General features: G+C 49.2%; 1 protein-coding gene across 1 annotated transcript in view; it reads left to right on the top strand.

Moving 5' to 3' along the window:
• Window positions 1–19,998, top strand: part of MED27 (mediator complex subunit 27) — a 98,067-nt gene extending 78,069 nt beyond the window's left edge. The window contains exons 6-8 of the mRNA XM_054174462.1: window positions 4,705–4,746; window positions 17,908–17,985; window positions 19,777–19,998. Coding sequence (XP_054030437.1) covers window positions 4,705–4,746; window positions 17,908–17,985; window positions 19,777–19,911 — 255 coding nt within the window. The 3' untranslated portion in view covers window positions 19,912–19,998. The remainder of the gene's footprint in view (window positions 1–4,704; window positions 4,747–17,907; window positions 17,986–19,776) is intronic.
• Window positions 19,999–20,753: the final 755 nt, after the last annotated feature.

The raw sequence follows: 20,753 nt of genomic DNA, 5'->3' as shown, positions 1-20,753 counted from the left end.
GTCCAACAGAGCCTAGGAGGGTGATGAAGGGACTTGAACATCTCTGCTATGAGGAAAGGCTAAGAGCCCTGGGACTGTTTAGTCTGGAGAGGAGAAAGCTGAAAGGGATCTGATCAGTGTCTGTAAGTATCTGTGCCAAGATGAAGGTGCCAGGCTCTTTGTGGTGGTGCCCAGTGATAGGACAAGGAACAAAGGGCAGAGATGAGTACAAACAGCAGAAGTGTTGGTAGTCTTCTGGTCCATTGGTCAGACAAGTCTAGAGAAACCAGAGCTGGGAGTCTCTCCTGGCTGTGGCATTGTGCATGGAGCAGGAAAGCTGAGGCTGCAGTCCCTGGGTTGCTTCAGCTCACTGTGTGCCTGTGGAGGCTGGCAGGTTGAGTGCTGCTGCACCGAGGTCTGGTTGAAATGGGTTCTCCTCCTTACAGGTTTCAACACCTTCAAAATGAAGGTGAAAAAAAGCAGAAGTCTGGAGCTTGCAGTGGGTAAAGGCACAACATTCTAGAGGCTGGTTTTCAGGCTGTGCTTATACAGACAGTTGCATTTCTGAAGTGCTTCATGTACTTCCCTCCTGAATTATTCACCAGCCCTGCAGAATGTCTCTGCCAGGCTGCCAGCTGCATAACTTAGACATTTCTGGTGACACACTGCAAAAACAATAGGTGAGATCTGGCAGCCTCTTGTCTTGTGGTGGCTTCTGGCTGCTGCTGGCTCTGCAGTCTCCTCTCTTGCTTACCAGGCTAACCCATTGTGCCCACCACAGCCTGATGCTTCTTAATTAGCTTCATGGTTTTAGTGGTGGCACCATGCTGCCCTCAGTTTCAGACTCTGACATACTCCTTGTGCACTGGGATTTAATCATGGATGGTAATTAATTACTGGTGGTGTCCTGATTCCTGAATAAGTGAAGCTATGCAGCTCACCCTTCCAGGGCAGCTTTGTTTCAGCTGAGCCATTAGTAGCCCAAGTCTGCCAAGAAAAACCAACCCACAGGGGAATAGTTTTGGCATACCAATGCCATGCATCTCTCTGGATGCATAGGCCATGGCTTAAAGCTGCTGTTGCTCCTGCAGGAATGGACTTCTCAGAGGCTTTCTGCACACCCTTCTCCCTTCTGGAGCAGGTGTTTCAAAGGAGCCCCAGGATCAGCTGGCTGGAGGCACAGCAGTTTGGGTTTCTTCTGGCAGCTGCCTTCGCAGACTCCAAATCCAACCAAGTCTGTCCCAAACTTGCACCTCAACAGGGGGCCTTTAGAGTGTTTCTTTTTGGATGCTGAGACCAAGAACCACCTCAACAGGGCACATTTAGAGGGGGTACTCCATGCCTTACTCTGTAGGCAGAGAGCAAGAAGCACCTTGACAGGGAGCATTTAGAGTGGGCACTTCCATGCTTTCCTGTGGGTGCTGACACCAGGAGCCGCCTGGACAGGGCACGTTTGGAGTGGGTGCTTAACACCACTGCTTAGCCAAATTCCTACTTTTGCATCCCTCAGCCTTCCCCAAAGGAACCTAAGTCTCTCAGCTGAATTATCATGGTAAGGAGCTTGGGTTATGGTCACCTTTAGAGTGGGCACTTCCATGCTTTCCTTTGGGTGCTGACACCAGGAACCGCCTCGGCGGGGCACGTTTGGAGTGGGTGCTCGACAGCACTGCCCGGCCAGGGTCTTACTTTTACAACCCTCAGCCTTCACCAAAGGAACCTAAGTGTCTCAGCTGAATTATCATGGTAAGGAAGTTGGGTTATGTTAATGCTGTGGCTTCCTTAATTACCCCATATCAATAAAAAAAAGAGGCAGCTTTTAGCCTCCTAGCGTAAGAGAGGCAAAGCAGTGGTGGTATCAAAGGAGAGCTTCAAAGACAGGCAGAGCTGTCTCTCGGGTAATTTCTGATCCCTGCATTCTTTCCACTTCAAAGCTGGGGGGGGGGGGGTGTTTGGGTGAAGGGGGGGTTGAATCTGATTCCTCTAATAAGTGCTGGCACCAGACCTGTTTGATATTAGATGCAGGGAACATTCTGATTTGTTATCGCCTTTGAAATCGTTCAGACGACCTTCAGCAAATGGCCTCTTGTTCCTCGGGCTGGGGGAGAGTGGGGCACTGGGAAACCAAAGGGAAGGAAAAAACCCACTGAAAAACAAAACCCCCCAGTTTAATTCACATGCAGAGGATGGCCTGGAATTGTGCTTTCAGCAGGGCTTTTTTAGTTACAGATGTGTGTCTTGATTGAAAGTGAAAAGTTGAAGAATAATAGAGCCGTAACGATGCATTCTTTAATCCCCCCCTGTCTGAGGGGGAAAGGTGGGCAGGCATTTAGGAGCTGTGCTTGGGGGGCTTTGGTAGCTTTGCCTTTTGTCTTTCTCTTGTTGCTTTTTCTTTCCCTTTTTTGTTGTGGTTTTTCTTCTTTCTTTCTTTTTCCTCCTCCTCCTTTTGAACTTGTCCCTACGACAGACACTCATTACCTCTTCAGCTTCTCAATCTTCCTGCCAGCTAATGAACATTCAGGACCTGTTGGGTTCATCTTAATGCAGCATCTGAAGCAGACTTTGTGGTTTTTTGGGTTTGTTGGGGGTTTTTTTTCAGCTCTTGAGTCTAACTAGAGAGGATCACATCCTTGGTTTGATCACTAGAGATTAGCAAAACCATACCTACAGCTCTGTCTCTAGTCAAAGGAAGCCTTCAATTACATGCAAAGAGCTTTTGGAAAGGAGGGATTCATTTTTTATTTTCAGGTGTAGACTTTTCTAAGCTGGAAATGAGAAGCTTCCTTCCCAACAGGCACAGGTTTGCTCTTACAGGGGAAATCAAGCTCAGGTCCAAGTCACAGAATGCCAGCTTGGGAGGGACCCCAAGGATCATCTGGTCCAACCTTTCTAGCTCACAGTCTAGTTGAAGTGAGCTGGCCCAGCACCCTGGCAAGCTGAGTCTCAATACTGACCAATGTAGGGAACTCCACCACTTCCCCTGGGAGATGATTCCAATGTCCCAACTGTTCTCATGGGGAACAATTTTCTTCTGGATTCCAATCAGAGCCTCCCAGCAGTAACCTGTCCCCAGCACCCTTTGTCTTCTCCATGGAACTGGGAGTCTCCATCCTCCTGGTAGCCAGGTCCGACCCTAGCTGTGGTGGTGGTGGTCACACAGCTCCTTGATCCTGCCCCAAGAGCCAGTAAATGTAAAAGGTTTGTAGGCAGCTGCCTCAGGCTACTTCTGCCTTCATCTAACCTGGAAAAGGCATTGAGACATCAGCTGCCTTTTGTCTCCCGGCAAGGTCAGCTGGAGGAAGCTATGAAGCATCAGTCCTGGAGGTGCTTTTAAAGTATTTATCATTGCCTCCTGTCCAGGCTGAGGGCTGGGGTTCAGGGGTCACTTCTGTACCACTAGTCAGAAGTGAGCCACTGAGCAGGGTGAGACCTTCCAGCACTCTGAACATTTTTAGCTGTGTGAATCAATTACTTGGGTTCAGCATCGTTTCCCCTCTCCACCTTCACCCCTCCTCAGATGTGTTTTACTCACCTCAGGACAAGAGGAAATGGCCTGAAATTGTGCCAGGGGAGGGTTAGGTTGAAGATCAGAAAATTTCCTTGCTGCAAGAGTGGTCAGGGACTGGCACAGGCTGCCCAGGCAGGTGGTGGAGTCCCCAGCCCTGGAGGTGTTCAAGAAACCTGTGGCCACAGTGCTTGGGGCCATGGTTTAGTGGCCAGGGTGGTGTTGGGTTGAAGGTTGGACTGGATCATCTTAGAGGCCTTTTCTGACCCAAGCAGTTCTGTAATTCTCTATTCCACAGGGCTGAGCTAAAAGCATTCATTATCTGTCAGTCAGGGTTGTTCTCCCTGTGAGCCATTTGGGTGCTGAACCAGGCCCAGCCTCCCCTCCTGCTTTCCAGGGCTAACTTCCTGCGGTTTTGCTCTTTCAGCTTGCATGCAGTCGAGCCAAACCTTGAAGTCATGGATGTCTGCAGTTATCCACACCCTCAAATCTCTTGTAGTGTGGGGTTGTTGTTTTTTTTGCCTGCAAATGTAAATGCAGTTTCCTAAGGGATGTTTTATTTGGCCCCAGCAGAGCAGTGCTTTGGCTTCATTCAGCTAAATGCTCTTTGTGTCGTTCGGAGCTGCATCGCTTGTTCAGACACGAGCATCAGCTTCAGCAAAATGCCCTCATTTTGGAAACACTCTGAAGCTGAGGAATATTTGCATAGCTCAGCCACAGCCCTGTACAAATGAAGATTTTGCTCTTTTAAAAGACCACATTAATTCAACAGGTCTTGTGTCTGTCAGTTCTGTGATGAAAGCGACGGCCTGGGCTCATTCTTCGGTGCAGTATGAAGGAAACCTCACAGCATTCATTGCCTTGCTTGGGTTACGGCAGGTAAAGGCAATGGGGCAGGACAGTGAGCTTGGATTTACATCTCCAGAGATCTCCTTGGCTGCTCTTTTGGTCTGAACAGCTGCTTAGCTGCCCAGAGAGGTGGTGGAGTCTCCATCTCCGGAGATATTCAGAGCCCCCCTGGACGTGTTCCCGAGTGGCCTTTTGTCAGGGGTTGTGTAGCAGATTCAGCTCAGCCCATGGCACCACCTCTGGGTGACCCTGCCTTGGCAGAGGGCTTGGGCTCCAGAGGACCCTTCCAAGCCCATTCTGTGTTAGCTGCTTGTTCTCCATAAAGCTGCTTCTTCATGTGTGGTAAGGCCTGACTGTGTTTTTCCCTCTTGCAGCTCGACATCTGGTCCAAATCCAACTATCAAGTGTTCCAGAAGGTAAGGCTCACCTTCCCCTCGCCACCGAGCGTGCAGGAGGCGTGCAGGGCTTTTCTGTGCAGCAATTCTGAATGTGTTCCTTTCTCATCACAATCTGCAAAGGAGGGAATGGCAGCAGTAGGTATAAAACTGTTGAGCAGCTGAGAGTGGATCTGGGGAGGATCTCTGGCTTGCTGTTTTCCAGGCAGGGAAGAGAACATTTCTCTTTGAAGGCCTCTTGTCAAAGCGCTGCAAGTTCAGACTGAGCGGGGTTTAAATTCCGGTTTCCTTTACCTTCAGGCCACAGTTCAAGGAGCTTGAGTCTCCAGCTAGTGCACAAGCTTCCTTTCATCTGCTTTTGGAGTTTGTCTAACAAACAGGGGTCAGGGACTCAAAAGGGCATGAAAGCAGGGGTCAAGAGTGTGGCATGTGGGCTGTTTGTGCATCTTCCTCCCAAGGTTTCAGATGCAGGCGGAAGGGAGGAAGCTCGACCTGTGGTATTAACCTGCTGGAGATCAAAGGACAGCTTTGGGGAGGTTGGTTGCTCTCCCTCTCTGTCAAGCATTAAAGGAAAAATGTTGCTGCAGATGATTCTTTACCCCTGAGATCAGTGGATTCAATATTCTTTCTGGTTTTCTCACTCCTCAGAAATACTTGGTGTCAAGTAGAGTAACAGGGCAGGGAGTAAAGCAGTGTAGATCCCAGGAACTTCCTTAGTAGGGTGCTAAAGGAAAGTAGCAATGGAATATATCTATGGTTCTGGAATTAGGATGATGGAATCCTTTTGGTGGGAAAGACCTTGAAGATCATCAAGTTCAACTCTTGTCTAACTCCTCAAAGCTAAACCAGTCAGGTGCATCATCTTTCAGATTGGACATCAGGAACAATTCCTGTCCTGCAAGCAAGGTCAGGGATTGGCACAGGCTGCCCAGTGGGGTGGTGGAGTCCCCAGCCCTGGAGGTGTTCAAGAAATGTGTGGCCATGGCACCTGGGACATGGTTTGGTGGCTGTGGTGGTCTTAGGTTGAAGGCTGGACTTGCTTTTAAAGGTCTTCTCCAGCTCAAACAATTCTATTGTTCTATGCTCTCCCTTCCCCCTCCTCTAGTCTAATTCTGCCTCTCCAAACAAATGCAATACAGCCTGAACTTCAGGCTCCTCTTGTCCAGTTCTCTCTTGACAGATAGTACCAATTGTATGACTATTCACCTCAAAAAACAGAAAGAAAAGGGAGCAGAGAAGGGCTTTTCTGTGCCCAGTTGAGCAGCTGCCTGCCTTTTGTTCCAGCACTCTGCTCCCAGCCCTGTCACTGTGTTACCTTGGGCCATTTAACCTCTCTTTGGATCCATTTTCTGCATCCTTTAGGCTGGGGCAATACTTGCTGACTTCACAGGAGCTGCTGCTGAATTGGTTGCCCAGTGCTCTCTGGTTCTTGCATGACAAATGTGATCAAAATGCAAGGTGATGGTGCTCTCTAATCAATAGATCCTGTACTATTGAGCTGAGAGCTGGAGGAGTTGAGGCTAAGACCTAAGTCAAGTTTTCAAATGGATAATAGAAAATGCTGTGGTTCAGCATAGTTAAGTTTCCTCTGATGCTGGGCTTGCTTTGGTTTCCTCTTTATCCTCTGAAGCTGCACTTGCACCCATTTCTGACACCCAGGACTCATTCAGCAGCAGCAAATTGAAGGGCATTGACGAAACAGTGTCAGAGAGATGATGAGGTTGTTACTAATGTAAGGTCTGTGCTGCAGCATCTTCAGACCAAATGTTTTCCTGCCATTAAAAACTCATCAGTGGATGTGTCAGAGCACATCTGAATGTTCTTGAAATGTGTTTCTCATGGCAGTCACCAGTAACACCATGTGGGAGTGCTGTGCTGAGAAGGAAGAATCCAGATGAGTAACTGCTCCACCACCCTTAGCACCCCAAAAGCAATCATCCCTCTGAAGGGCAGGGCTGTTGCTCTTTAAAAGCTGCACCAAGTTCTCCAGCTCTGTCTTCACTGATAACAGAACAACATCTGGAGCTCACAAGGTACCTGCCAGTGGTAGCTGCAGACCTGTCAAATTCTCCCAGGGCTGCAGCTTGACTTTCTAGGTTAAGGACCAGAGACCTCTGATCTTTAGTCCAACCCTGTCAAACAAAGCTAAATTTGTCCTGACTTTGTTTGCAGCTGCTGGCTGTGTCAGCAAGCCTCTGCTCTCCTGAGCAGGCAGGGTACCTGTGTGTGTGAGCTGAGGGGGTGGCTCCAGGAGGGCCATTACCGTTCTAATGTGTGGTCATTGCCTAAGCTCCCTGGAGGCTCCTTGAATCAGGTTCTGGGGTGAATAAGCTTTGCAGGCATTGAATCCAGCAGCAGGGTTAGATTGAGAGAATGGAGCTGGGAAATGAGAGAGAGAAAGCTGAAAGGGCAAAAGAACAAGGAGCAAAGAAACAAAGAAAAGGTTTTTCAGACTTGCTTGTTGGTCTGACATTTAAACTCCACAGGAGCAGCCACTGTTTTCATCTTAAACCTCCTCCAATTTAACACTTTGCTTCTCTTGATCCACCAGCACAAGGGGAGAACACCATGGGAAATACCCAAACACTTGGGGGCTTAAATCTTGGTGGGAAGAATGTTTCTGAGAGCTGCAGAATTCCAGCTCCCTGTGTAGAGGATTGAAAAATGAACATTGGAGAGAATGGTGCAAAATGCAGAACTTTGCATGCAGCAAAGAGGTAAAAATGGAGAGCAGGGCAGCTGCTGTGAGTGGATCCAAGCATCAGCTGTGTGCTTCATCAAGAGCAGCACAGCTGGCTTTGAATCATGGAAAGCACTGGGTTGGAAGGGACCCTCAAAGGGCATCTTGTCCAACTCCCCTGCAGGGACACCTCCAGCTAGAGCAGATTGCACAGGGCCACATCAGGTTTGACCTTGAATGTCTCCAGGGATGGGGCCTCACATCCCTGGGCAACCTGTTCCAGTGTCTCACCACTCTCATCATGCAGAACTTCCTCCTGATGTCCAACCTAAATCTGCCCTGCTCTAGTTTCAAACCCTTGCCCCTTGTCCTATCCCCACAGCCCCTTCTGAACAGTCCCTCCCCAGCCTGCCTGCAGGTCCCCTTCAGGCTCTGAAATGCAGCTGTGCTGTGTGATGCCATCCGTAGGGCTGCTCAAGCCCCACACAGGCTTTAAACCCATCCTGATCTCAGAGTCCCCTCCTTACTTACACCTAAATGCTCTGTCCAGTTTAGCATGCCACGAACTGGTTTGGTTCTTGACTCCATCTGCTCCTTCCCAGGGCCTGTTTGAAGCCAAGCTGTGGGAAGCTTTGTGCCTGCCCAGCTGTTTGTGAGCGAGCTGTGGGATCCCAAAGCGCTGGAGCAGGGCAGCACAGTTTCCCCCCACTACAAGGGCACATAAGTATTGTAATGTATGAAGATGTATTCTTGTCAATAATCTCAGGGTACAATCACATGCAGGATGAATGCATGCATGAGACAAGTGTTGGGCTATTGATGATGTCTGTTCAAGGAGAGGAGATGGACTGTTCCAGGGTCACCTGCGTGATTTGCTCCCATGGCATGATCGCTGCTCAGCTCTGTGCAGAGAAGGCAAAATAGAATCTCTCTGACTCAGTCCAAAGAAGCAGAACAAGCAAAACAGACATTGCAGCACTCTCTGAGCTCTGAACACAAGTGATAAATCCTCTGCCTCAGAAGTGGTGGTAGTGCTTTACTGAGCTGGGGGTGGAGAAGGGTGTGTGAAGCATCCACACGGAGTTCATCAGTCCCTGCTCACACAGGCACCATCAGTCATCCTCCACAGTGCCTCTTGGGCACCAGGTTCTCCCCCAGAGGAACTCAGATGTGGCCCTGGAGAGCAGCTTGAGGAATGGGAATCTGTGGAAGGAAACAAAAGGGCTGGGAAGGGGCCCAGCACTACTAACTGCCTTTTCTTGCTCCTGCAGAGCTCACTGCTCCAGGCTCCTCTCTGCTGAGGCCATGAACTTAGCAGGCTTTAAAGAAAAGAATTAAAAACCTTCCAGGGGATTTAGAGAATCCCTTTATATGAGATGGAGTTGTCAGTGCTGCACTTGAGGGAATAAACCAATAAGTGGCAAGGAAAGTTCTAACTCTTTACAGGAAGCTTGGCATCTACTTTTGCAAAGCATATTGACTGGCAGTGAGGTAAAACACTAGGAGAGAGACAGCTCCCTGAGTTCAGCTGGGTGCTGTGTGGGTGTCTGGGTTGGGTATTGATGCCAGGTGTAGCTTCATACATCTGTGGAACATGCCCAGTCTGTGCTGGAGCAAGGCTGAACCATAGCTCTTTGCTTTTGTGCTGCTGCTTGTAGGAAGAGGAAGCTCTTGTTCAGCTCTTGTCATAGAATGGTTTGGGTTGGAAGGGACCTTAAAGACTCAGCCAGCTCCAGCCCCCTTCCCATGGGCAGGGACACCTCCCACCAGCCCAGCTTGCTCAAGGCCTCATCCAGCCTGGCCCTGAACACCTCCAGGGAGAGAGTATCCACAACCTCCCTGGGCAACCTGTGCCAGTGTCTCCCCAGCCTCCCTGTAAAGAATTTCTTCCTAATCTCCAGTCTAAATCTGCCCTCCTCAAGCTTCAGCCCAATGTTCTCATAGGTTTGATCCAAAATCAGTCTGGTTTTTGTTCCTTGGTGTGTACAGTGCCCTAGACAAGGGAGCAGAGATGCATCTGGGCAGTCCATGGTTGTGATCAACTTGAGTTTGGAAGCAAAAAAGAGAAAAAAGCCAAATCTGAGGAGATATTTAACAGCCATGGCAGTGCTGGGCTGACAGCTGGAGGAGGGCAGGTTTAGACTGGAAGGATTAGGAAGGAATTCCTTGCAGTGAGGGTGGGCAGACACTGGCACAGGTTGCCCAGGGAGGTTGTGGATGTCTCCTCCCTGGAGGTGTTCAAGGCCAGGCTGGATGAGGTTGGAACTGGGTGATGTTTGGGGGTTCCTTCCAACCCAACCCATTCTGGGGTTGTCTTTTCCCACTGAAACAATTCTGGGACTCTATGATATAATTAACATCAAGAAGGAAAGCTTTTGTGCCCAGACAGAGTTTCTTTGCCAGAGTTCTTGCTTTCCCTGCAGCTGAGGCCCCCTTTTGCTCTGTCTCCAGGTGCTCAGCTTAACTCCAGCTGTTTTGTTCAGCAAAGCTGTGCTTCCATTGCCTTTCCATTGCCTTTCGTTCCTTAAAGGCAGAAGTTCCAACATCTGAATTGTGAAATATTGAACTTATCTGCAAGATCTCTTGAAAAAAACCCCAAAAATCCATTTCAAGGTCCAGAGCAACAACCATCCCAATCAATGTGCTCTTCTGAGCAGGCTCCAGCTAAGCAGAGCAGGAGGAATTAGGAAGGGACCGATAGCCTGGGCTGCAGGAGGTGAGGCACAGCAATAAAAGGGAAGTTAATAAAATCAAACCCCACAATGTACCAAAATCTCATCCTACACCCACAATAAATTAGTTTGTGATTCCAGCTTGGCTGGAAGAAGAAGAAAAAGTGTGTCCCTTAAGCGAGCTGGCACAGCTGCAGCTTGTTTTGCTCTGCTTTGGGCTGAAATCGTTTTGCCATTACTGAAGCTGTGTATTGATCTCTCTTTTTTTGTTGTTATTATTATTTGCCTTCCACCCCTCCCCCCTTCTCTTAAGATTTTGGGGGCAGTTTGTGCTTTCTCTCATCACCTCTGGGATCTTGGCTGAGGCAGAGCAGGCTTAGACTGGACCTTAGGAAGGAGTTCTTCAGGATGAGGGTGGTGAGACTCTGGAGTAGGCTGCCCAGGGAGGTTGTGGATGCTTCCTCCTTGGGGTGTCCAAGGCCAGCTTGGATGAGTCTAGTTGAGAGGCATCCAGCCCATGGCAGGGGAGTTGGAGGTTGGAGTAGATGATGGTTTAGTTGATTAGATAGTGTTGGATGGTAGGTTGGACTTGGTGATCTCAAAGGTCTCTTCCAACCTGGTGTATTCCATCCCATTCCATCCCATTCCATCCCATTCCATCCCATTCCATCCCATTCCATCCCATTCCATCCCATTCCATCCTATCCTATCCTATCCTATCCTATCCTATCCTATCCTATCCTATCCTATCCTATCCTATCCTATCCTAAGGTCCCTTTGCCCTAAGGCATTCTAGGACTGTCTGACACCACGTTCCTTGCAGGGTTGGGCTTGGGGGGTGTCTTTCCCCTACTCCTCTCCCTCAGATTAGACACCCACTTTGATCCTTTGTAGAAGCACTTTGTTTATGGTAGAAATCACCTCGGTTTGGTTCCAAAAAAAAGCCATTATTAGTGTTCTAGCAGTGCTGGGCTGGCTTTTATCTCCCTGTGGAATCTCATTAGCTTTACATTACAATAGGAGCAGCATATGTTCGACACTGCCAAAGTGGCCACTCCATTTACATTTGTTAATGGCACTGGGCTTGATTATTTTTGTTGAGCAACTTCCTTCAGTGCCAAGAGGGAAAAAAAACCAAACAACAAAAATCTTTGTTGTTCAGTGGGGGGAGGAAGAAGGGAAACAAAACAAAACAAAACTCTGGGGTTTGTTAGAAGTAGAAATAGAGCAGACGGAGAGCGGCTGCTCATAAATATCTTCAGAACTTGCTCTTCTTTGACATGTCTGCTGCTACCCCATCAAACAACATCCTGAAAGGGGAGAAAAACCCACCCAGAAAAACCACCTCAGCTCAGGGCTTGGATTGCAGTCAGCTCCCAGGGCTGCAGGAGAGGTGTTTAGGGAGCTCTGCTGCGCTGTTAATGCCGTTCCTCAGGTTCTTTCTAATGGAGTTGTTTCATAGGGTGGCCGTGGGGGGGTTGGGTTGGTGGTTGGACTTGATGGCTCTTAAAGGTCTCTTCCAAGCAGAGTGATTCTGTAAATGGCTTCAGTAGGCTGAGGCCCATCTCATGAATTAATTTTGTGAATGGAGTGGGGCCAGAGGAGGCCACAAAGATGATCAGAGGCTGGAGAACCTCCTCTGTGGGGACAGGCTGGGAGAGTTGGGGTTGTTCAGCCTGGAGAAGAGAAAGCTCCAGAGAGGACTTAGAGCATCCTTCCAACAGCTGAAGGGGGCTGCAGGAGAGCTGGGGAGGGACTTTGGACAAGGGCTGGGAGTGATAGGGTGAGAGGGAATGGATTTCAGCTTGAGGACAGGAGGTTGAGACTGGAGATTGGAAAGAAATTCTTTAGAGTGAGGGTGGGGAAGCACTGGAACAGGTTGCCCCAGGAGGCTGTGGATGCCCCATTCCTGGAAGTGTTCAAGGCCAGCTTGAGCCTTGAGCAACCTGGGCTAATGTGAGGTCTCCCTGCCCATGGCAGAGGGTTGAATCTGAGTGATCTTTGAGGTCCCTTCCAACCCAAACCATTCTGTGAATACTTTCCAAACTCAGCAGCTTGCCCGAGGTCCCCAAAGTTCTCCCTCTCCGACGTCAGCATCACATGAATGGAGCTGGAGTTAGTTGTGCTTCGGTGGTGGGGAGCAGAATCTGTTTCTAAACTGGTAGTGAAGCTCAGAAGTGGATCCTGTGTGGGCCAGGCTGATGTGCTGCAGCGTTGTGAGGAGGAAGCCTGCGTGGTGTGAATTAGAGCCTGGCTGTGCACAGAGCTATTGAGGAGCACAGCTTGGACACATTCACCTCCCAGAATAGCTCCACCAGCCTCATCTCTCTCTTTCTCCTTCTCCATCCAGTGAAAGCCTTCAGCACAACTCACAGTGCTGAATTAGACTACATCCCAGCTAGGAACGAGTGCAGTGAGCTGGGAGTAGCAATTGTGGCTGCAATTCATTCTTCATCTTACTCACAGCTTGCTGTGGGGTGGGGGCAAGCCCAGGGAAATGCATGGCCCAGCCCCCAGCAGAGCACTTCCTCTTCTCCCTCCTGCAGCTGGAAAATACAAGTGAATCGCTAAGCAGACAACCCCCTCGTTGGGATGCTTTGATATCACCGATGTGGACCATTAATGGGTTTACAAGTTACTAATGAGGGCCATTAATAGATTTACAAGTTCCTAATGAGGACCATTAATAGATGTACAAAGTAGAGATGTGAAGGAGCTGAGCTGTTTGTCTTGTCCTGAGTTCTGCAAGAGCCCAGCCCAGAGGCCTTCAGCACTCAGCCTGGAATTTCAGCACTCAGCCTGGAATTTTAGGATAGAGCCTGGAATTCCAGCATTAAACCAGAAATTCCAGCATTCAGCCTGGAGTTCCAGCATTCAGCCTGGAATTTCAGCTTTAAACCTGGAATTCCAGCATTCAGCCTGGAATTTTAGGATAGAGCCTGGAGTTCCAGCATTCAGCCTGGAATTCCAGCATTAAACCAGAAATTCCAGCATTCAGCCTGGAGTTCCAGCATTCAGCCTGGAATTTCAGCTTTAGACCTGGAATTTTAGCATTCAGCCTGGAATTTTAGGATAGAGCCTGGAGTTCCAGCATTCAGCCTGGAATTCCAGCATTAAACCAGAAATTCCAGCATTCAGCCTGGAGTTCCAGCATTCAGCCTGGAATTTCAGCTTTAGACCTGGAATTTTAGCATTCAGCCTGGAATTTTAGGATAGAGCCTGGAGTTCCGGCATTCAGCCTGGAATTTCAGCATTAAACCAGAAATTCCAGCATTCAGCCTGGAATTTTAGGATAGAGCCTGGAGTTCCAGCATTCAGCCTGGAATTTCAGCTTTAAACTTGGAATTTTAGCATTCAGCCTGGAATTTTAGGATAGAGCCTGGAGTTCCAGCATTCAGCCTGGAATTTTAGCATTCAGCCTGGAATTCCATCATTAAACCTGAATTCCAGCATTCAGCCTGGAATTTTAGCATTCAGCCTGGAATTCCACCATTAAACCTGAATTCCACCATTCAGCCTGGAATTCCACCATTCAGCCTGGAATTCCAGCTTTAAACCTGGAATTCCAGCATTCAGCCCTGGAACTTCCAGCATTCAGCCCTGGAATTCCTGGGCTCCAGCAAATTGCTAAGGATTGAGGAAGAGTCAGAGGTGTCAGAAGCTGTCCCTCTAGAGCCAGTTCAAAATGGGCCTGAGTTAAACAGGGGGAAAAGCCCAAAGCCAAACCAAAGCATTTTGCCTCCCCTGATCCTTTCCTTCCTTTAAGTCTCCTCCTCAATACAATTATTTTGTTCCTTGTTATAAATACAGATTTTAGGGTGGGTTTTGTTTTTTTTTCCTCTTTAATTCTTCTTCTTGTAGGATTTTTCTCTTTAATTCTTCTTCTAAATACAGAAGGTTTTTGTTTCATTCTTCTTAGAGATGTAGATTTTTTTTTCCCCCTTCAATTCTCCTTCTTCTAAACAGAGGTTTGATTATTTTTTTTCTTTATTTCTTATTCTTACAGATTTGATTTTTTTCTCTTTAATTCTTCTCCTTGGAGATTTTTTTCCTCTTTCATTCTTCTGTAGATTTTTACTCTGATTCTTCTTCTTCTCATAGATTTTGTTTCTTTAATTCTTTTTTCCTCTAAATGTAGATTTTTTTCTTTCATTCTTACATAGGTTTTTTTTTCTCCTTAGTACTTCTTACAAGCATAGATTCTATTTTTCCTTCTTCCTCTAAATACCTTTTCCCCCTTTAATTCTTCTTATAAATATAGATATTTTCTGTCTTTAATTCTTACAAGCATAGATTCTATTTTCTTCTTCCTCTAAATATCTTTTTTCTCCCTTTAATTCTTCTTATAAACATAGATTCTATTTTTTCTTACAAGCATAGATTCTATTTTTTTTGCTTCTTCCTCTAAATGTCTTTTTTTCCCCTTTAATTCTTCTTACAAGTATAGATTTTTTCCTTTAATTCCTCTTATAAATATAGATTTTTTTTCCCTTTAATTCTTATAAATATAGATTTTTTTTCTCTTTAATTCCTCTTCTTATAAATGTAGATTTTTTTTTGCCCCCCTTTAATTCTTCTTCTTATAAATGTAGATTTTTTTTTTGCCCTTTTAGTTCTTCTTCTTCTAGATTTTTTTTTCCCCCTTTAGTTCTCCTTCTCATAATCACAGCATCACCAAGGTTGGAAGAGACCTCAAAGATCATCAAGTCCAACCTGTCACCACAGACCTCATGATTAAACCATGGCACCAAGTGCCACATCCAATCCCCTCTGGAACACCTCCAGGGATGGGGACTCCACCACCTCCCTGGGCAGCACATCCCAATGGCTAACAACTCTCTCTGGGAAGAACTTTCTCCTCCCCTCCAGCTTAAACTTCCCCTGGCACAGCTTGAGACTGTGTCCTCTTGTTCTGGAGCTGCTTGCCTGGGAGAAGAGACCAACCCCCACCTGGCTACAACCTCCCTTCAGGTAGTTGTAGAGAGCAAGAAGGTCTCCCCTGAGCCTCCTCTTCTGCAGGCTAAGCAACCCCAGCTCCCTCAGCCTCTCCTCCCAGAGCTGTGCTCCAGACCCCTCCCCAGCTTTGTTGCCCTTCTCTGGACACCTTCCAGCAGCTCAACCTCTTTCCTGACCTGAGGAGCCCAGAGCTGGACACAGGACTCAAGGTGTGGCCTAACCAGTGCTGAGCACAGGGCACAATGACCTCCCTGCTCCTGCTGGCCACACTATTCCTAATGCAGGCCAGGATGCCCTTGGCCTTCTTGGCCCCCTGGGCACACTGCTGGCTCATGTTTAGGCAGCTGTCAATCAGCACCCCCAGGTCCCTCTCAGTTTGGCAGCTCTCAGCCACTCCGACCCCAGCCTAATAAATGTAGATTATCTGTTTTTAATTCTTCTTCTTACAGATGTCATTTATTGTTTCTCTGGAACTCTTCTTCTTCCAAATAGAGATTTGGGTTTTTTCATGGGTGCTCTCTTCAGCTCAGTTTCCCAGCTGGGAGCCTACTGCTGTGGCTCTGCCTGGGAAGGCAAAAAGCTTCCTAGCAGAAAGCTTTTTCCTAAGGCAGGAGTTTAGAAACCCAGCATCACATTAATTGATTCCTGGCTTCAGAAGGAAAGGAGCTGGGAGCTTAAAGCTCATTTGTTCCATGCAAACAACCTGACCAGGGCAGCAGGAGTTAAAAGAGTTGAAGTTTTCCCGTTAAAAAATGCAATTTTCTGTTAAAAATGCAGCTGAGTCCAGGGGGGTTTAGGCTGTTGAGAGGGGCTTGGGCTGTGGAGCTTGGGGTTGGGGCTTTTGGTTGGGCCTGGAGGGGTTTTGTGGTGGGGTTGGGGGGTTTGGTTGGGCTTGGAGGGGTTTTGTGGTGGGGTTGGGGCTTTTTGGTTGAGTTTGGAGGGGTTTTGTGGTAGGGTTGGGGCTTTTTGGTTGAGTTTGGAGGGGTTTTGTGGTAGGGTTGGGGCTTTTTGGTTGAGTTTGGAGGGGTTTTGTGGTAGGGTTGGGGGGTTTTGGTTGGCTTTGGAGGGGTTTTGTGGTTGAGTTGGGTTTTGATTGGGTTTGGAGGGGTTTTGTGGTGGGGTTGGGGCTTTTTGGTTGAGTTTGGAGGGGTTTTGTGGTAGGGTTGGGGGGTTTTGGTTGGGCTTGGAGGGGTTTTGTGGTAGAGTTGGGTTTTGGTTGGGTTTGGGGGGGGTTCTGTGGTGGGGTTGGGGGATTTTGGTTGGGTTTGGAGGGGTTTTGTGGTGGGGTTGGGGCTTTTTGGTTGAGCTTGGAGGGGTTTTGTGGTGGGGTTGGGGGGTTTTGGTTGGGCTTGGAGGGGTTCTGTGATGGGGTTGGGGTCTTTTGGGGTTGGGCTTGTTTATTTGATTGTTCATGTTGTTGTGGTGGTGGTTTTTATGGGTTGGGGTTTTCTGTTGTTTTGTTCCCTGCACTAAAAGAGACCAAAATCAAAGCTTTTGAGTTTGGGTGTGTGTTTGGTTGGGGCTTTTATTAAGTCTGAACCTCTCTTCTTATAAATTACTGTTCCAGATTGAATTGGGCTGTGCTGCCCAGGTGGTGGAGTCACCATCCCTGGAGGTGTTCAGAAAAGGCTTGGATGTGGCACTTGGAGCCAGGGTTTAGGTAGTCAGGAGGTGTTAGGTATTAGATTGGACTTGGTGATCTCTGAGGTCTTTTCCAACCTGGCTGATTCTGTGACTCTCTGATTTTAGCTCTGGTATTGACAGTGGTTATTTTTTCCTTTGCTGAGCAACTCATCCCAGACTCAGGGAATATATTTGCTTCATAAACAAACAACCAAAGCAAAACTGGGAATATTTAGTGAGAAACCCCAAGTCCCTTCCTCTCTCATGCTTTCAGTGACTTGGCTTGGTCATGATTTCTCACTGAATGGGTTGGGCTGGAAGGGATCTTAAACATCATCCAGCTCCAACCCACTGCTGTGGGCAGGGACATCTCCCACCAGCCCAGGTCACTGCACCTCCAGGGAGGAGGCAGCCACAGCCTCCCTGGGCAGCCTGTGCCAGTGTCTCACCACCCTCACTACAGAGAATTCCTCATCTCCACACTCAGTCTCCCCTCTTCCAGCTCAAAGCCCTTGCCCTTCATCCTGTCACTCCCAGCCCTTGTCAAAAGTCCCTCCCCAGCTTTCTTGTCACCCCTTCAGGCACTGGAGGGCTGCTCCAAGGTCTCCCTGGAGCATCTTTCTGATCATGGATTGATAGAATGCTTTGGGTTGGAAGGTGTCTCCCCACCCTCCCTGCAAAGAATTTCTTCCCCATCTCCCATCTGACTGTGCCCTAATTTCACAGAGCAGGTGAGATTTGAGTCCCAGAGGCAGAGATTGTGCTCTCCTGCTGCAGACCTTTGGCAGCTGGGCTGATGCTGTGCTGGGGACGCTTCCGTTTTATAGGCTACAGGAAATGATAGTTCCTGTTTACAGCTGTGTTGATAGCCCAGCGTGGGAAGCAAAGCCTCTTGGTTCGGTGTTGTTCCATCAAGGTGGGCTCTTCCCCCATCAAGCTGACATCAGCTGCTGGTCCTGATCCTGTTCCCAACCCTTTCAGCTTTTATCCTGATTCTGAGCTTCTGTGTTTGGTTTTCCTCCCCGCGCACGAAGCTGTCGTGATCGCTTCAGCTGATCCTTGGATGAAGCTGGCAGAGGGAATGGAAGCTGTCAAAACCCAGCCAAAATTACTCTGAGAGTGTCCCCACAGTCACAGAATCCTTTGCTTTGCTGCTGCTTTGTGGAGTTGGTGCTGTTTTCCTGCAGATCTCAGGCTGCCTGGGCTGAAGCGCAGGATGTGTAGGTGACTGCTGGCCTCCTGTCTCTGCAGGTGACAGATCATGCCACCACTGCTCTCCTGCACTACCAGCTGCCCCAGATGCCAGATGTGGTGGTCAGATCTTTCATGGTAAGTGCATTGGGAAGGGAATTTTCCCCACAGTGAACTTCAGCATGCTTGCAGTGATGCTTGGACTGCATCATCTGTGAGTTCTTTTCCACCTAAACGTTCTGATGCACTTGGGACTTCTCCCATTTGCCCGAGCTGGCCAGCAGGGAACGCCTCCAGTTCTCTGTGTCTGATCCCTGGCCAAGGATGAAGAGCTCACTCCCTTCACCCTGGGGTCATTGGAGTGGGAAGACTGAGCTGTATGTGGAGTGGGCTGTGGATGGAATGTGCTTGTGGATACCTCCTCCCAGCAGCTGAGCCTGGCTGAGAGGTGTCCCTGCCCACGGTGGGGAGGTTGGAGCAGATCATCTCCAGAGGTCCCCTCCAACCTGAGCCGCTCTGTGAACACTTTGGTTTCTCCTCTCAGCAGGTGTCTCAAGTGCACATTTTAACTTCATTTACCTCCTCTTTTGTGTATTCTGGTTCAGAAAATGTGATTTCTCTGTAGTGCAAGCAAAGCTCACCCAGGCTGAAGTAAACAGCAGCACTTTGCTTGTCCTGTTCTGTTGCCCTTGTCCCCACACCCACTGCTGAACCCAGGGAGGATCCAGTTCTTGTGGAGGAGAGTTATTGACAGGCAGAGGCTGGGTTGCTACAGCAAGGGCTCTGATGAAGATGGAAGGATTTGTTTCAATAAACTCCTCTGACCTCTTCTTCAGAGAACAATTTGCTCTCATCGATGGGATTGTAACTGACAAGATTCATGTGCAGCCCTCAGAGCATGAATCTGCTGCTCTGGGTGGGGTTTAGCTGCTGGATCCCCTGGGGCTGGGGACTGGGTCCTGCAGTGCTCCTTGCTGCATGTGGCAGTGGGGAGGATCCACTTCAGAGGCAGGAGCTTCACCTGGGGACACCTGAGCTGACACCTGGAGGGTCAGCAGCAGCCCTGTTGGTATCTGTTTGTCAGTCTAACCAGATTCCAAATGGTACAGAGCTCTCATGACCAATGAGTATTGATCCTAAGATCACATTAGAGAGGAAGCTCATTAGCTTGCTGTGGAAGCCCTTTTATCTTCAGCCCTGAAGAGTTCAGCCCATTGCAGTGTGACTGCAGCAGGGGGGTGATGGATGGTCATGGGGAGAGACAAACCAATATTTGCTTGAAGGAGGAACCCATCAAGAGCAATCAGAGTCCAGGAAAACTATGAGGAGCATGACAGATTCCCTGATTGTGTTGGGTTGGAAGGGACCCTCAGAGGTCATCTTGTCCAAGCCCCCTGCAGTCAGCAGGGACACTTCCAACCAGAGCAGGCTGCCCAGGGCCACAGCAAGTCTGATCTTGAATGTCTCCAGGGACAGAGCCTCAACCACATCTCTGGGCAGCCTGTTCCATTGTCTCCCCAGCCTCACTGTGCAGAACCTCCCCCTGATGTCCAACCCAAACCTCCCCTGCTTCACTTTCCAACCGTTGTCCCTTGTGCTGCCACCATAGGCCCTTCAGAGCAGCCTCTCCCCAGACTTCCTGTGGGCCCCCTTGGAGCATTTGCCTTGCAGTGTGGTTCTCTAGCTGCAGATCCCTTGCTGCTCAGGGTGTGTGAATTTCTGTTGACAGCTTTGCTATGGTGACTCAAAAATGCTGAGCTGATGAACCAAGAGGGAGCTGAGCTGTGCAGAGCCCCTGGCAGCCCCAGCAGCAGACACCTCCCGGGGCCTCGCCAGAGCACATCCTCTGTCCTTGCTGTGTGACAAGAATGGTGACCAAGGGGAGCATCCATGTCCACTTCTTTCATTCCTCTCCCCTTTTGCTTTCAGACCTGGCTGAGGAGTTACATCAAGCTGTTCCAGGCCCCGTGCCAGCGCTGTGGGAAGTTCCTGCAGGAGGGGCTGCCTCCCACCTGGAGGGACTTCAGGACGCTCGAAGCCTTCCACGACACCTGCAGGCAGTAGCAGCCTGGGTGCCGAGAGGAGGAGTGGCTCTGCTGGGCTGGGGAGAGAGCTGCTGCTTTGTGAGGTGGTGCCCTCCCTGAGCCTGTGCTCAGGTTGCAGTGGTGCAGTTGCCTCTGCAGGGCACGGGTGAGGTGAAGCTGTGTGTGATGGCTTCCTGCTTCTGGGCTGCAGGGATCCACCCTGGGGGAGGTCTGCCAGGAATAATCCTTCCTCTGAACCAAAATATCTGTGTACAGGCTGTGGTTTGTGACACAATTTGCAATGCTGATGACTTTTGTAAGCCTGCAGTAAACTTTTCTACTCCAGAACTTGTGCAGTTCCTTGTTTGGCCACACCTGAGCCAAGAGGGCTGTTGGACTTCTCAGCACTGCTCCTTCCCCTGGAAAACTGCAACCCTTGAAAGACCTCTGCTGAGCCCCAGCTGCTCTTGGCACACACACACACTGTGTCCCCTCAAGGAGTTCAAGTGCCCATGCAACACATCAGCCAAGGGTGAGAGCCCTCCTGGGAATCACTGCACTTGGGAGGGTTGGGAATGTTCAGCTCCAGCCAGCCTCAGTTCTTTTCCCTGCACACAAAGATGAGGAAGGTCTCTGGTCCTGTTCCAGCTGAATCTTTGCTGGCCTGGGGCTGCAGTGGGTTCAGTGTCTTCTCTGGTATCTTCTTGAAGCTTCAGGAGAGGAGGCTGAGACTGGAAATTCCTTACAGTGAGGGTGGGGAGACTCTGGAAGGGTTACCCAGGGAGGCTGTGGCTGCCTCCTCCATGGAGCTGATCAAGGCCAGGCTGGATGAGGCCTTGAGCAGCCTGGGCTGGTGGGAGGTGTCCCTGATCATGGCAGGGG

The sequence above is a fragment of the Dryobates pubescens genome, chromosome 29 (genome assembly GCF_014839835.1).
Source record: "Dryobates pubescens isolate bDryPub1 chromosome 29, bDryPub1.pri, whole genome shotgun sequence".
Lineage (NCBI taxonomy): Eukaryota > Metazoa > Chordata > Aves > Piciformes > Picidae > Dryobates > Dryobates pubescens.
Note: the sequence above shows the minus strand (reverse complement) of the source record. Positions and strands in the feature narration are given on the sequence as shown.